The sequence below is a fragment of the Streptopelia decaocto genome (assembly GCF_964273445.1).
Source record: "Streptopelia decaocto genome assembly, chromosome: 9".
NCBI classification, from domain to species: domain Eukaryota; kingdom Metazoa; phylum Chordata; class Aves; order Columbiformes; family Columbidae; genus Streptopelia; species Streptopelia decaocto.
The window spans coordinates 4,432,300-4,447,675 of NC_138664.1; the positions used below are offsets into that span (position 1 = coordinate 4,432,300).

Genomic DNA, 15,376 nt, shown 5'->3' on the forward strand with positions numbered 1-15,376 from the left:
CCCTGCACTGGGGGCCTGGGCCGCTGCCCCAGGGGCAGTGTTACGGTACTCAGGTATCTTCAGGCTGGGTGAGCCCAAGTTATTTATCTGATCAGACCTTGAATTCTTTCGTAAAGGAAGACATGGCAGATCAAAGTACCATAGGACCTTTTCATTAGACCTCCGCCTATCACTCCTAGCACTTTTTCATATAACAGTCGTCAAAATGAAAGAAAACATATCCCTCTGGCTATTAAATGGATTATCAGTGGACAAGGAGCACAATGGTTGATTAACTCTTATTTTATGAATGGAGACATTAAGTTTAATTCATAAACAAACACAGATGTGAAAAAGAGCATTGCACAAATTCATCTCTTTCCCTTGCCAAACTCAAAAGCTAAAAATATGTTTCTTTGGACAGAACCCCAGTTTGTTCTGAGGACAGAAGGGGTGATACTGATATAGCCTCAGCATATTGAGAGTATTTCCAAATAAAAGAAATCCCCTGAAGATTTTTAGCTCTTAGGCATCAATCAGCTTCTAACTGTCTCATTTCCAGGATGGAAGTCTGGCTCCAGAGACTTTCTCATTGAGTTTTTGTGGGTCTGAAAATTAGCTCTTTTTTTAGTGTAGATTTTTCCCCCACATCAACTACAACAAAACTACAAGACAAAACTTCATCCTGGAAGACCTTCCATTCTGTCGCACCAGGGGCTTATCCTCAGGATGATCCACCATCAATTGTAAACTCTTAAAGGCAAGCTTGATGTCCAGCTATTAATAGAAAATACTCTGAAAACACGGTTCCACAGATCTTCTCCAGACCACTTACTATGCTACCTGGACTATAGCTGGGGATCTGCTTGCCTAGCTGCTGAGCACCCAGGTTTTATGTTAAGAGTAAGAGGAGCTGGGGGAATGAGGGAAGAAAAAGAAAGAATTAGCTTCCTGATATGTATCAAAATTAATAGATTCCCTAAACAGCTAGTAATTAGTAATGAAATAATATTCCTAGGTTGTGCACCTAGATTTTTGGACAGAAAAAACAGCTGGGAAGTCATGGAAAGGAGGGCTAGAATGGCCTTCAGGAGCTCCGTGAGTCGACACCCTGCTTTATGACAGGGTCAACTACAACTACAGTATTTGTGACTGGCATTTCTCTAATCTGTGCTTCAAAATTACTGCTAATAAAGAACTCAGGAATTCCTCTAAGAAAAATTTCTAATGCTTAACTGTTCAGCCAAGCTGGCTGTGTTTCTTCTATATTTCACCTGATTTTTTTTTCTACTACACAACAGAATGGCAAAAAGAACTTTTAAAATCCCTTCTTATTGTAAATTCTTCTATAATCCTCATCTAAACCTTAGCTGGCAGATCTGCAAGGGCACATACAGGAAAGGATTTTACTAAAAAGGAGATGAAAGGCATTCAGTATTTTTCAAACTTAATACAGCGTTTGCAGCAAACAGAAGTTTTCAGAAGTTCTCATGGAAACTTTTTCATGAGCTCATGTATAGATAGACTACTAGAAATCCAATGGGTGCATAGAGTCTTCAGTCTTTTATTTTCAAGTTCAAATTCTGTGCTAAACTGCATTTAATACATTATTTTGGTTTCACTCCATAGTTTGGGCAGACCGTGCCAAATGAATGCATAATGTCAATGCTGTATCACTAAACAGTATCTGTTCTTCGTAAATAATGACTTCTGAATTGATGGGAGTATTTTCAAAATCAGCAACCATTCACCATGAGCGTGGATGTCAGAACCCAGCCCATTCTAAACTCAGCAACTTTTTGCTGAGCCATGGGAGCCAACATTCCGTAAGGCACAAGGCATCACAGTGTACTTTGAAAGACAGATTTTCAATATCTGAAGTAGCAACTATCTCAATTGACTTTATGATAAAAATGGAAATTACACCCTATGTATGTAGGCGCCTAAACAGCACAAGTAGAAAGATGCCAAGGAGGCTGCTCTCCCAACCTTTGTGGCATGCAGCCCAAACCTCCACAGATGACTACATGATCATCTATATGTAACACTATCTTTTATGGTTAAGTCATGCAAAGCAAAGGAGAAAAGGAAGGTGCTCACTCACCTACAGTCCTGCCGAGGTTTGGGGATGTACCCTGGGTAAGCGCCCTCCGTGATCAGCTTGCACATCCTGCTGTCTCGGTCTGAGGGGAGCAGGGTGCTGGGTTTAACAAGCAGTCCAAGGCAGTGATCAAACGTGTTGCGCTCTTCTGGTCCATCTTCCGTAAAGAAGCAATGGCCCAGTGCATCGTAACCCACAACGTCCTTTACCTGCGTGTACAAAACAAAGGTCTGTGCTCAGATTTCATCCTTCAGCCACTACATAATAAGAAAAAACTTTACATTAATGTCATACAGGAACTTTAGTATCCTCTTGAACTCAGGATGCATAAGCAAAAGGAAAAGCAAGATTGCTCCCTGCTCTTAAGAGCTTATAGTTTAAGCAATAACTCCAACACTTACATTTAATTAGAATTTGTCATCATCTAGGAAATGCTCATTCCATTCTTTTCTCTGCCTGTGAAATCAGAGACTATCTTAGCATGAGGCTGGAAAAAACATGGGGTGGGGGATGAATGGAGGATGGTAGATGTTCAAATCACATCTGGGCTCATTCATCTTCACATGGAGTTACATGAGCAGCTACATAAAATGCATCTGAAAAATGCAGCTGAGCTGAAAAAATATTTTTTCAGGCTATCAGAGAGGCAGCAAGTTGTTTTCCAGACAGGCTGGCTTGTCTTAGGTTTGACCTGATCCTTTTTTCCAAGTTGTTGACAGAAGCTTTACTTGACCCTGAGACAAATCAGCTGGTGTTAATCAGTGCTGTTCTGGTTTTGGTTTGAATGTTGTTAACATTGGGATACCTTTGTGTTGGGCAGAACAATACCCATCACCCCACTGAAAGATCTGAGAAAACAATTTCAGAAGCAGATATGTGAATTCAAAGCCTAAGGCTAGGACTGGATGAGAAACAACAGCCTTCAGACACACCATGTCCAACAAATCAGTTGGTAGTGGCTATGTCTGGGATATGGAAAATGAATTTCAGGTCTCCATTGGCCAGGTGGAGTGCTGGCTCTCCTGGGCTCTCTCCTTGCTCTTCCCATCAGCCATCACCCACCAACCATCTTGGACTTAGGAAAACTTCCTGACTAAGCTTAGTCTGACACCAGTGTGCTCCTACAAATGCTTCTGAGGAAACAGCAATTGCCAAGGGGCAAAAGACAATATTAAAGTAGATAGAAGACTCATTTTTTATGGTGTCATTTGAAGAACCAGGCACACAAGTACCTGAATTATTTTTGTAAACAGTCCTGAGACATCTCTGTCACCTACATGCCTCTTTCTTGAGGAAATGAGCTCTAGCTTCAAATCAAATCCCAGGACTAGTGTTGAAATGATTACAAATATGTTTTCACATAAGAAAGAATACTTTGCTTGCCAAATCTATTACAAGCTTACATCTGCACACACATCTATTATGTATCATCCATGCTCCAGTGTAAATACTCAAATCTCTGAACACGAGTCATCACAGTAAATTAAACACAGCTAAAATGACCTGCAAAGTGGTGCATTCCTTTAAGCTACCTCACTGAAATTTACTGCTAACTTCCCCGATCTAATTAGATAATAGCTTTTGTAAGGCCAAGGTTTCTTTATTTCGGTGTAAAACATATGTACTAGACTGAACTGTCCTTCCTTGGAAGCATGAGTTGTCCTAGTCTTGTAGTTGTAAAGGTTTACAGGATAGGAGAACACATCAGGACAGTGACCTATCTTCAGAAGAAGTTTTCCAACATGTACAGGGAATCGTAATCACAGAGATGTCAGAATTGCACAGAAACTGCCACCAGAATCTATTTGTTTTCTCTCACACACAATAATATTGGAAAGACATGTAAGTAATGGTGCCACGACATTTAGATGACAGAGAAGGTTTTGGTAGATAAATGCTAGCCACTTCGTATGACCATTGATCTTTCCAGCCAGCAGAGCACTGCACCAAGACTGGGACATGAAAACCTGCAGTGACCAGACCAAGGCTGGGGCAAAGCCCAGCTCTGTGCATGGGGAGTAACACGACAGGGGAACCCATCTCCTCATCTCCTAGTATGGGGAGAGGAATGTGCATCAGCAGAGGGGCTCAGAGCCAGCAAACACCTGTTGTTCTCCTAACTCATCCTTAAAATCCCACAGAACAACACAGAGTTATCAGCCAGGGACCTGGTCCTTAATATATTTGTTACCCTTCTTTGATTAATTACTTTTCCCCATATCTCATCTCTTGGTCAGCTCTGACTTAGTTTCCTGTGCGTGTTTTCATACACAAGCCCAGTACTGAAATGCTTGGATAGCAAATGAGATGCTTGTTCCAAAATAACTTTTCCAATGGATTTATTTTTTTTATTTCATTAAAACCCTCTTAATAGTCCATAATCTTACTTTAACCATGAATAATTTATGGCAAGATGATGGCCTTCATGGTAAAACAATTGCTGTGTAGTATAGCTGGATTACTAAAAGTAGGTACCACTCAGGCAGTTAGATAGCACAACCTCTTATACCATGAAGTACAGCTCTCCGCTGGATTCTGCCAGACTGTTTATTGAACTCCATTTAATTTTCCTCCCCAATGGCTGTTTCTATTTTAGCTCGCACACTGGGATCCAGTGGAGAGAGTGGGAATCAGAGCAAAGTTTCATCCCCGGGATTGCAGTGGCATAACTAGGTGGGTTTACGGACAATGTACTAAAGAAAACATTGGGTAATTATTGCATTTTCAAACAATAATTGTGGCGAGAAAAGAATTTCTACAGATTTGTTTCCAGAAGGACCCTCTGTGCCTTCCAGTGAACATGAACTTGTAGACAAGTGCAGAATAGCTCGTTAATGAAGTGAATTCATGTTGAGACAGTTATTCATAGCGTACTGCACAGATCTGTACATTTCTGCCATTGGGAATAACTGGGCACTCTTTTCTCCTAGTGTTTTCCATATGAGAATTTCTGAAGTGACATGCCAAAAGTGATAGCAAAGGAAGCAGGGAAGCCTGTGTTACCAGCCTGCTTTAACGATAGTTAAAAAAACCTGATGCCCTTCTCCCATTTGCTAAGGCATTTGCACGGGTGCTCAACCACAGTCATGCAAGAAGCCCCTTTGAAATCAGTGGCCTAAAGATAAGGACATCATTAAGTGTTGAGGTTTAATAGCCCTTCTAGGTATTTTGTATTGCTATTTCTGAATTATGGCTTGTGTGCATCAAGTATGCTTTGGATCTACCTGATCTCAGAGGGAATGAATGTCACCTGGGGAAAGACAGAGCTCATCACTGTTTGCACAAATGGTCTTCGTGCCTGTAGAAACACGAAGGGTTGCCCAAGTAAAAAGATAACAGGTAACTAGGAAATGTATAGAACAATCATTGTACTCATCAGAGATTCACGTGGGTATCTGTGAATGTATCTGGGGCAGAAGGAAGAGGAGAGGAAGGAAAACAGAGTCAGAGAGCAGATGAGGAGGTTGTGGTGGGATCACCTGATGACTCAAGGCATGGAGCTGCTTGACTACAGATGTCTATCACAGAGCAATGAAAAAACATTTAAGTGATGCAACCTTGGAGCACGACTTCTATGATGCAACTGAACAAACCTGGTCAGAATGCTGTATTTCACTGGGGCTTTCTTTTCAGCTGTCAGCAATAATCATACAGTTAGAATAAAAAACAGGTGAAGCACTACAAGTAGATTGAGTATTCACACATTTTGATAAACTATAATCAACAGGGATTAAAGCCCTGACTAACATTTCAGACTATTTGTCCTAAATTCTAAGATTTCTCTTGCAAAGCATGGTTGTTTAAGGAATTGTGGCTGTTGAGCAACAGCAAGAGAATCAAGCTGCTTTCATCAGCTACATCATCCTGTCTAAATTTCACCATGCCGTCTTGTCTGGAAAAGCCTGAGGACACGGATCCCTATGCCATGGATCCCCCACAGCACTGTTGTCATTTGGAGAAAGCACAAGAGACAAAACTATTTCCAAATTACCTATATGAACCCACCCGACTGACCGATAGCAAAAATGCCAGGCTCTCAGTATTTGGTTTGGCAAGTATTAATCACCAGGGAATGAAGATCTCACAGAAGCAGAGTTTTAGCTGGCCTGCAGCTCAACAGCTGTGCAACCTCTGTGCAGCCAGAGAACATGTTTATGGTGCCACTGGTAACAGCCCACGCTGGTGTGACACACGAACCCTGCAACGCTGCCGTCCCACTCTGCACATCGGCTGCATCCCGAGACCCTGGGCTGGTGACTCTGGATTGGGAAGATGCCATATGACCCTGAACACCTTATATAATTTATATAGTAGAATGTCTCTTTTTCTTCAGAAGCTGAGCTCACGTGGTAGGTTTTTAGGATCATGTTATAAACTTAAAAGGACAGAGGTCAAACCCAAAACCTCAGATTCATAAATAGCAGATAAAGGCTACTCTGCTTCTGAAGCTGCAATTTCAATGCCCTTTCTTCAACTTCTGTGCATTTTAATTATGCCTGTGACTTTCTTTTCCAATTCTGCCACTTTTAGAGGCTGTAGCCCACAGTCCTTGACAAAAGGAAGATTGTAAGACAAAGCCCTCCACATGCTACAGTCAGGAGGAAGCATTTTTCGGCAAGTAAAGGGCAAAAATCATGTCTTAGCTAGGGACTGAAATCAAGTGCTGTCCCCAAATAAGTTCAAGGAAAATAGGTTCTTACAGGCTTCTACAATGAGATGGTAGAATAACTTTAGAACAGTGGTATGGGTACGAATTCCTAATGCACAGTGTCTATCCAGGTTACAACTGCCAATGATGTGTCTTCTCTTAAAACTGTTTCATATGGTAGCAGGGCTCTTGACTGTACAAATGTTCCTCTTCAGGACTCTCAGGCACTTTTTTCATTTTGGAATACACTGCCCTCTCACTGAATGGGTGAGAATTCTCTGCCTACAGAAATCTTGGCATTTAAGACTTCATATTTGAGCTGATACGCGGGGAAAAGCTGTCGAGTCAAACCTGATGTTTATTTCACACTTTCAGCAGCTCTGCTTTTGGGATAGATTTCTGCACATTTCCTGAATACAGGTAAGAAGCAGCTATCAGAAGCAGGATAAGAGTTAGGAAAGCCCTTCTGGGGTTACGTGCCAGTCTCCAGGTTACTCAGTAAGGTAGCGTTGTTTTCCCTCTGCATCTTTACTCCAAAGAAGAAGGCACCACTACATCTGAACATGTTCTTACCATCTCTGGTGTTCTGTAACTTGTCTGGTAAGCATAGATCATTTTATAGATTTATCCAAAAGGATTTCTCGCTTTGGAGAGCATCTCTGACAACTCAGAGCTCTGTGCATGCTTAATGTTGTGAATGGCATTGCAAACACAAACCACCATTACAGGAAAGATGAAGCACACTTAAACCTTCTGATTATCCTCTCTGAATTGCAAGCTGTCTGTCTATAGATAGATCTAGCTACTCATTAGAGATGGGCTGGTCTGCAGACATCTCTGCACACAGACAACAGCTCTGCCTGCTCTGAGTCACACACAGCCTACAGTGCCACATCAGCCTCCTCCTTTCTAATGCAGGTTGAAATATGCCTGGAATGTATAGACACACCATCAGGATGGGGGGAAGAGTCAGACACTAGCTCTAACAATAATACACATCACCCTGCAATAATTAACCTGCTTTCATGATATGAGGAAATATTTTAACTAGTGCCTTGATCTCTAAGGTAGACATTGGAGATTCTTACCAGTAAACCATTTGACCCATGGACTGTGACACAGCGGGAGAAGGTATGGTGGATGGACACATCCTTCACGTACGTTGGAGGGTTGTAGCCTCCTTTCTCATCCACATCTCCAGCCATATGGAAGTGAATCGGGTAATGTCCCATTGTCTGCTGGCCCATGTATTTTAATTCTAGGCCTTCAATATGTGTAGCCTTAAAACCAAGACCAATCTGAAGAACAACGGAACATGAGTCAAAAAACTGTTGAGCACAAGAAGTTATTTTAATATGGGAGTAGGAAGGGTTATACTGTTATTTGTTAGAGAGACTTACTGCCTAGAAGGGACTGTATGGCTGCAAGGTAAGGGAAAGAGGGTCACAGTGGCTAAGGGGACCATAGTTACTCTGTAATCCCACCACTGCTTCCACGGCCACATGCGACTTAATTTCAGAAGGAAAACCATTTACATTTAATGGTTTGCATGAGTTTCAGTCAGCTGGGCCTAAATCAAACTCCCTGGCTGAGCACCAGCAGAATCTGGGGAAAACTGATATTGGGATGTGGAGATAGTATCTCGGATGGGTTGAGCACCAGCCTGGCCGGCTGAGCAACATCTGCAGGGATGTGAAGTGCACTTCAAAGCCAAGGGACAGGCAGCAGTGAGGTGGATCTGCTGCACTCTGGGGAGAGCCTGTTTGCTCAGCAGTTGACACGATGGATTTTTGTCTTTCTGCATCCTGGCTCCCTCAGTATGTGAAGATGTGGTTGGGTGGAGGAAAGTGCAAGGAAAGGGCCCCAGACCTACCTTGATATGTCCCCCAAAGGTGTCGAAATCAAAGAAGGAGCATAACTTGCTGCTGTACTCATAGCACCGCCCCTCCATCTCGCCCATCACCACCACGTTGCGGCTCAGCAGCCCCACTTCTGCCCGCATGTCAACACCATCAATGACTTCACCAGTGTGGAGGTATGTTGCTTTCCCTAAAAGAACAAGATCCAGTTTCAGGGTTATTCTGCCAATGCTGCTGGTTTCCCCTTGTGCTTCCTGTGGTGGGGTTGGCATGATAATGAAAAGAGTCATTGAACCAGCAAAATCTGTTGGCTGACTCCTCAAACGAGGGAAGGCTGGAGCGCAGGTGTCACCCAAGGTCTTGCTGAGCTATTTGCAAAAGAGGAAGTGAGGTTTTTTGGTCTTAAGTTGCTTCATTTAGCCAGGGAGTTAAACCCACAGCCCATTAGACAAAACACATTTCCTACCTTGAAAAGGGACAGAGATCACTCAAGAACAATCAGCTGTGTATGAACATCCAATGCAAAGGAAATTGATGATGCAGCTACCGAAGAGTCTAAATCCCCAAGGATAGCACAGCACTTCCTACAGTAAGACATTGAGAGCTGCTCAGATCCTGCAGCACTGCTCACAGGCGAGCATCAGTCTGATCCTGCTAACGCCGTGGCTGTGAATCTAAGCAAGGAGAGGACTGGGCACAGAGAGCCTTGTGGAAATTGTGGCTTGGGACAATTGCATCCAGCTTGCGGGCTGCAAAACCTCCTCCTGCCTGCCCTCCAAAACTTCTCAATTTTAGATCCGCCCATCTTTTAGATCTCTCCAACTTGCTCTCAACACTTCCCTTTGCCCTGGTGTAGTCGGAGCTGATAGGATCTTCCATGAACCCCATATCACATCTCTCTTTGCCAAGCCACGTTGCTCAGAACCCTGTCCACACACACCTGGCTCTGTGGCGGGGTTAAAAGCACAGAAAGCCTTCCCTGGCTGGACGAGAAAGGGGTGAAGTCCAGGCAGTGCAGATGTCTAGAAAGCAAAATAATCTCTTTGCTGTAATTTCATTCAAACATATTCACATTCCCTCCTTCCTTCTGTGGCTTTCTGCAGAGAATGCAGTTGGGAAAAGGTTCATCTTACTGACTACATTCTGTATTATTCCAGTAAAAATAAGTAATAAACTCTTTAAGTAAACACTGAACTTTCAGGAATGCTACACTTGCATGTATTTGATTTCAATGGAGTCGTTCAAAGCTGTAATTAGAAACAAATGGCAAGTCTGAAGCCTGGCTATCGCTGCAAAGCACTTTATGCTTAAGCGGAGGTGCCAAGTTGAGGGGAGGATTCTGAACATTGAAACCATCTTGTTTTTAACCAAAACATGATGCTTTGACTTTATAGCAAAGACAAGAAAATACCATTCACTCCCTCTTCCTTCTGGAGCTGGGAGCAGTGTAGTTTGATGGTAATGTTGGGATTTGGGAAGGGTGAGTGCTCCTCCTTGCTCCAAGACCGCTGTGTTGCAGGACGGAGTTCACACCGCTAAGCGTGCCCTCTGCCTTGGCACCTCCACCTCCAAAATAGTATGAACACGTGGAAAAACACTGTTAACTAGAGGAGTGGTGATGGCAGGATGGGTGGGTGTTTTTATCCAGGGCTGCGGTGGGAAGATGTGGCTCCTCTGAGCTCTGTGTCCAGAGCCAGAAACAAAGGTCTGCAGAGGCAAAGAGGTTTGCACTTCACCCATGTTTGCGATTGCCTCCCCAGAAAGATGCTGGGCTTCCCCCTGTTGTTGCTCTGAAGCCAGTGAGCCTCATTGGGTGTGTGGCCAAAACCAGAGCCAGCTCTCCCAAAAAGTAGCTTCGCTGTCCTTATTCATGTACATTTAAAAAGCCACTGCCGTGAGTGTCCTCCACACAAGGACATTCTGTGTTGGACCCTTGAGTGAGTCTGCTAAGCAACACAGCCTCTCATTATGAAACTGTTTTTAAGCTGTTATTTTTCAGTTTCCCCCGGAGCTGACCTTTCCTTGATTTACTGAAATGCAGGAAGAAGTTCAGATAATCACAAGAACATCCTATTTCAAGCCACATCTCCAGGATTTGTAGCAGTGAAATTAGATAGGCAGTTTTGTTATTCATGTGCTGAGCTCTAGAATAATAAATGTCATGCTTGCATGTATTTAATTTAATTTAACACTAGTCCAGACATGCAAAATAGTGTAAGCACTGACAGGAATGTTAAATACGGACTAACCAGTTTCTAAATATAACTTCTTGGGTGCATGTTTTTCACATTGTGCTTTTGCTGACTTGACTTGTTTGGAGATAAAAGGAGAGATGGAAAGCAATTCCCTTCCAACGTAGAAATGGATTTTGAATAATAGCTCCTTTAACAGAATTTTGAAAAACAAACCTCTCTTCTTGGCAGTGTGAAATTCAAGCTCCCCATGGCAATGGGGCCAAGTTCCCGAAACAGCTCACGGGAGACAAACCAGACAAACCCTGGCACAGGAGCCCTCAGGTGCTGCAAATACCTGTGGGAAACCAGCACCCCAGGACCAGGCGCTTCCCAGGGAGCCGGGACCACCACGATGTGCATTTATAGACAATTCATAGACATGCGGCACTCTGAAAGGAGCCACTGGGGCACGTTTAGGAAAAAAAGCAAAAGAGAGGCTGCTTTGTGGCGAGTTCAGGGAGTTCACACAGGGATGGGAGCCTCTCACTCTGCAAAACTGCAAATTTGAAGCTCACAGCCAGCATGTGGAGCCTTCCCAGAGAGCGGTCACGATATCTGAGACCCTGGGCACTTGACCATGGGCAAACCCAAGCCAGGGGTTTGCGAACTGGCACTAAAGTGGTGATACTGAAAAGGCAACACTGTGCTTTGAACGTGGGAGGAACGTGTCTGCTGCTTCAGCGTCAAAGCGGGTGCCAGTGATTGCCCAACTGCAAACAGCCCCAGGGGTCACTGATTCACCATCTCCTCCTTTGGGCTTGGCCTTGCTGCATCCCTCACAGACACATGTTGCCTCGCCAGCAAGCCAGGCTTGTGCCATGTTATAATCTAAACCAAACAAAGCCTTGCAGTGACACGGATTACGTCTTCCCACAACAGGCCTGTGCGACGGACAGGAAAAAATGCCCTGGATTTGCTGCTCCATTTGTCATACCGGCACCTCCAGTTAGCAAAATGTAAATTAACAGGGAACAACTTCTTTAATGTGTGGGCTTGCCTGGTAGAAGCCTTGATTCAGCAAAATTCATGCTCATTACTCAAGACAGTGACTATTAAAGTCACCAGTTGTTGGTGAGGACAAGGTAATTATTAAAAGAAAGTATGCATTAAGATAAACCTAGATGATAGGGCATGCTTAAATCAACAAAGCAATTCAAAGCAGAGTCCCTCCAAACTGTACAAAGCTCCAGCAAAACCTGCCACATTGAACCTACCTATAAAACCTGGGTCACAGGCTTTATCAAACCTAAGGAGGGTGGAATTTTAAAACTATTTCAGCTGCTGGAAGGGTGCTGAGCTCTGGAAAGTTAGACAGATGTCTCTGAAAACCCTCCCAGGTACACTCATGCATTCCTAAATGTCTTGGCTCTAAATGACACAAACTGCTAAATATTCCTTTCAGAAGTGAAACAGGCACTTGAAGGTCTGGGTTTGGTGAAGATAAAGTAGAGCTAAGACCTTCTCTCTCATGGTCTTTTCCTGTTTCCTAAACGAGAGATTTTAAAGGAAATGCTGAACACAAACTTGTTTGTTCAGCCCACGTAATCTAGTGACGGTGAATCCTTCAGGGCATCTTTAAAATCAGTGCAACTCATTGTAGATGCCAGCCCAGACCTCTGTCAGATTTATCATTTTGTCAAATGTTTGTCATCACTGGTAATGCCCCTATTGCTTATATTTAATAACCAACAAATGTGCACACAGGCACCCTGTCAAATCCTCATTATTCTGAATTATGTTGATGGGGTTTGCTATTGCATCCCTAAGCCACAAGCCTGTAATGCAACGCAGCATGGTTTGGGTGAGCTGACCAGATTCTTGACTCACGCAGTACAACCCGGTGTCTTAAGGAATAAATATTCCTTGAGTTAATAACTTTTTCATGGAAAATCAAGTTTCCAGTAAAAAGACATACAGCAGAAAGGATGAAAATTTATAAGGAGTTCAGAGCTAACTAAGCCATCTTGGGACAGATTCCTGCTGGGTAGCTCATCCTATTTTAGCCCTTCAACCCTTGTGTCCTTCATGGTGTCCTGCAAAAGCTGGAAATACACCCTCCGCTGTAGAAGCGTGAAGAGCCTTGAGTTCACATTGATATTATTAAGTATATATTTAAATGCTGCATTGGATCAAAGCCTCTGTAGCTGTTTGGTTTCAAGGCTGAAATGAGTGGATCTTATTGCTGCAGATGGATGTGATAAGAGGATTGATATGGACTGAGGGCAGCACATCTGCTCATTCTAGCTTTAATTGAGCATTGAGAGGTCTCTGTCAGGTCTGTTAGTCTTTTATCCCAATTGCAGTGTCATAAGGCTGCTCACATCCCACCCCATGCTCTCTTTCTGCAGCAGCTACTTAGCAATCTACTGACATAATTCTGTACATTCTAGGCTTTTCCCTTCCGACCTTCCATTTTTTCCTCACCTTATCCTGATATATAAGTTCTTGCAGCTGGGATGGGAAGATTAGGCAGGTCTGGTGGACAAATAGATTGAATCCTTACTTAAATCGGGCTCAAACTCAACCCTTCCAAACCACCATGTAAACCTGAGTATGTTTCTTTCAATTCTGCTTCTAAACAATTCTCACAGGTAGAAGAAAAATCACTGACGGACTGTTAGAAAGGGCCATTTCACAACATTTCCTGCCCAGCCCTCAAGCACCAGGGATGTCTTAAAAAAAGAGCTTTTGGCAAGTTCCAGCCAAAGTGATGCCAACTTCTGAACAGAACCCCTAAATCTCTAAAAGTTTCTGAATTTTGATAGTGGAGTAACTTCTCCCATCCTTACAGCAGAAGATGAATCCTGACACAGGCTGTGCAGTTGTTAGAGAATTATGTATTTACATTTTTATTTTGAAGTTCTCTGCATGAAGTAAACTCTGTATCTCTATAGTATTTGCAACCCAATAGGCAGGATTTAAGATATGTGTGCTTGTAATCATAGATTAATCAGTACGTGGGATAATTGGAGTAATTATGCCAGGCAGAGATAGATTTTTCATGTTTTATCAAGAGCCTATAGGAGCACAAAAGAGCATTTCATCATTTTTGTTCCATGGTGAAACTTATCAGTATTGGTAGTAACTTCATACAGAGCAACCAAGATGCAGATAAGACTTGTTTCCCAGGGAAACTAGGCAAAATACTTGATCTTTCCTACTATCCAGTTCTATCATAACAACACAACCCTTCCTTCCTTCCTTCCTCCTCCCTCCCTCTGCCCTGTACCATTGTCCCTCCCCAAACCTTGTGAAGTTGGAAGATCAAACAGTTTTAATCTGTTCCCACAGAGAAAATAATCTAGGCACAAAAATGACAACTGAAAATAAAGTTAAACAAAGGAGGCAAGTGGAGAAAAAACTTCCATTTAAGTGAGGGTCCATTTGACTGGGAGCAGGACCTGCAGAGCCAAGTCCTTGTGCACGCTGCACTTAGTCATGGGAGCAGCAGTTTTGAAATCAGTGCAATTATTTCAATAACAGAGTGCACAAAATCAGTGCCTTCCCTCCCTCTCTGCACTGAAATTTGCAGAAGTCCACTGTTAGACATCTAAATTCTACAAAAACCTTATGGGAATTGAGTATTAACTCTCATAAGCTGTTTTGAAATGACCAGCCTCTAATCAATTCATTTCTAGCAAGTAAAGCAAGTATGAGTTTTCAGCAAGAAGTAACGAATATAAATAGGACATGAGCTAACTAGTGAGTTTGACTTATTTGGCACAATACGCGAAACCATGTCTATTAAAATATTATTAAATGATGAGAGCATCAATTATAATTAAACCTTGGTATGCCAAGTGGCTGCCACACCAAATTGTCTGTCCACAAAGCAGAGGTTTTCTGCCTTTTTTTTAAACAAAGAGATTCTTAAGTAGTTCAGACCTGACATTTAGGCTTCATTTACAAAAAGAATGGAAAGGAAAACAAATAAAGATTAAAAGGGAAATAAACCATCATAGGTAGGAATGGTTTTATCATTTGTCTTTCAAAGGGCAGACTTTTGGAGTTCTCAGCTTCTAAACTAAATCTCTTAGAAAAATTAGGCCATTCCACTTATTACAAATTACATCACTCTGAGACTCCCTACATAAATATATCTGTGTGGAGGTCTTTTCTTGGGAGGAGCAAAGCAATCTTGAATATCTCACATCAGGAAAGGAAGGCAGACATTTATGATTAATGTCTTCACACACAATTAAGAGCCTAATGCCACCGTGTAAGCGCAGGTTGTGCAGAGGCTGCTCACCCATGCTAAGGACTTGATTCTCCCTTCACACAAAGTTTGATGAGCCACTGGGACAAATAAAGCCCTATTTAACACAAATCTCACAGGTAATTCATGGAATCCCAACAAGTTTCATCAAAGTCAGAGCCTGATCGCAGGACAGTGGATTCATACATACAAACCCATGCACTGAGAGGGTTTTGTGCAAGCCAAGATCTCAGAGCAGTGGTGGTCACCTCCTCCAGCAATGAGTCCAGCCCAGAACCCACCACCGTGGTATTGCCACCCCCCTGACAGGGCAGGGAGGGGGCAGGCAGAGCTGTGCTG

General features: G+C 42.9%; 1 protein-coding gene across 2 annotated transcripts in view; it reads right to left on the minus strand.

The window, feature by feature from the left end:
* CEMIP (cell migration inducing hyaluronidase 1) overlaps nt 1-15,376 on the minus strand; it is a 54,515-nt gene that overhangs the window by 22,910 nt on the left and 16,229 nt on the right. For both annotated transcript variants that reach the window (XM_082060979.1, XM_082060978.1), the window contains exons 11-13: nt 8,602-8,777; nt 7,817-8,026; nt 2,084-2,289 (exon numbers count right to left, since the gene is read on the minus strand). In XM_082060979.1, the coding sequence (XP_081917105.1) occupies nt 2,084-2,289; nt 7,817-8,026; nt 8,602-8,777 (592 nt within the window). The remainder of the gene's footprint in view (nt 1-2,083; nt 2,290-7,816; nt 8,027-8,601; nt 8,778-15,376) is intronic.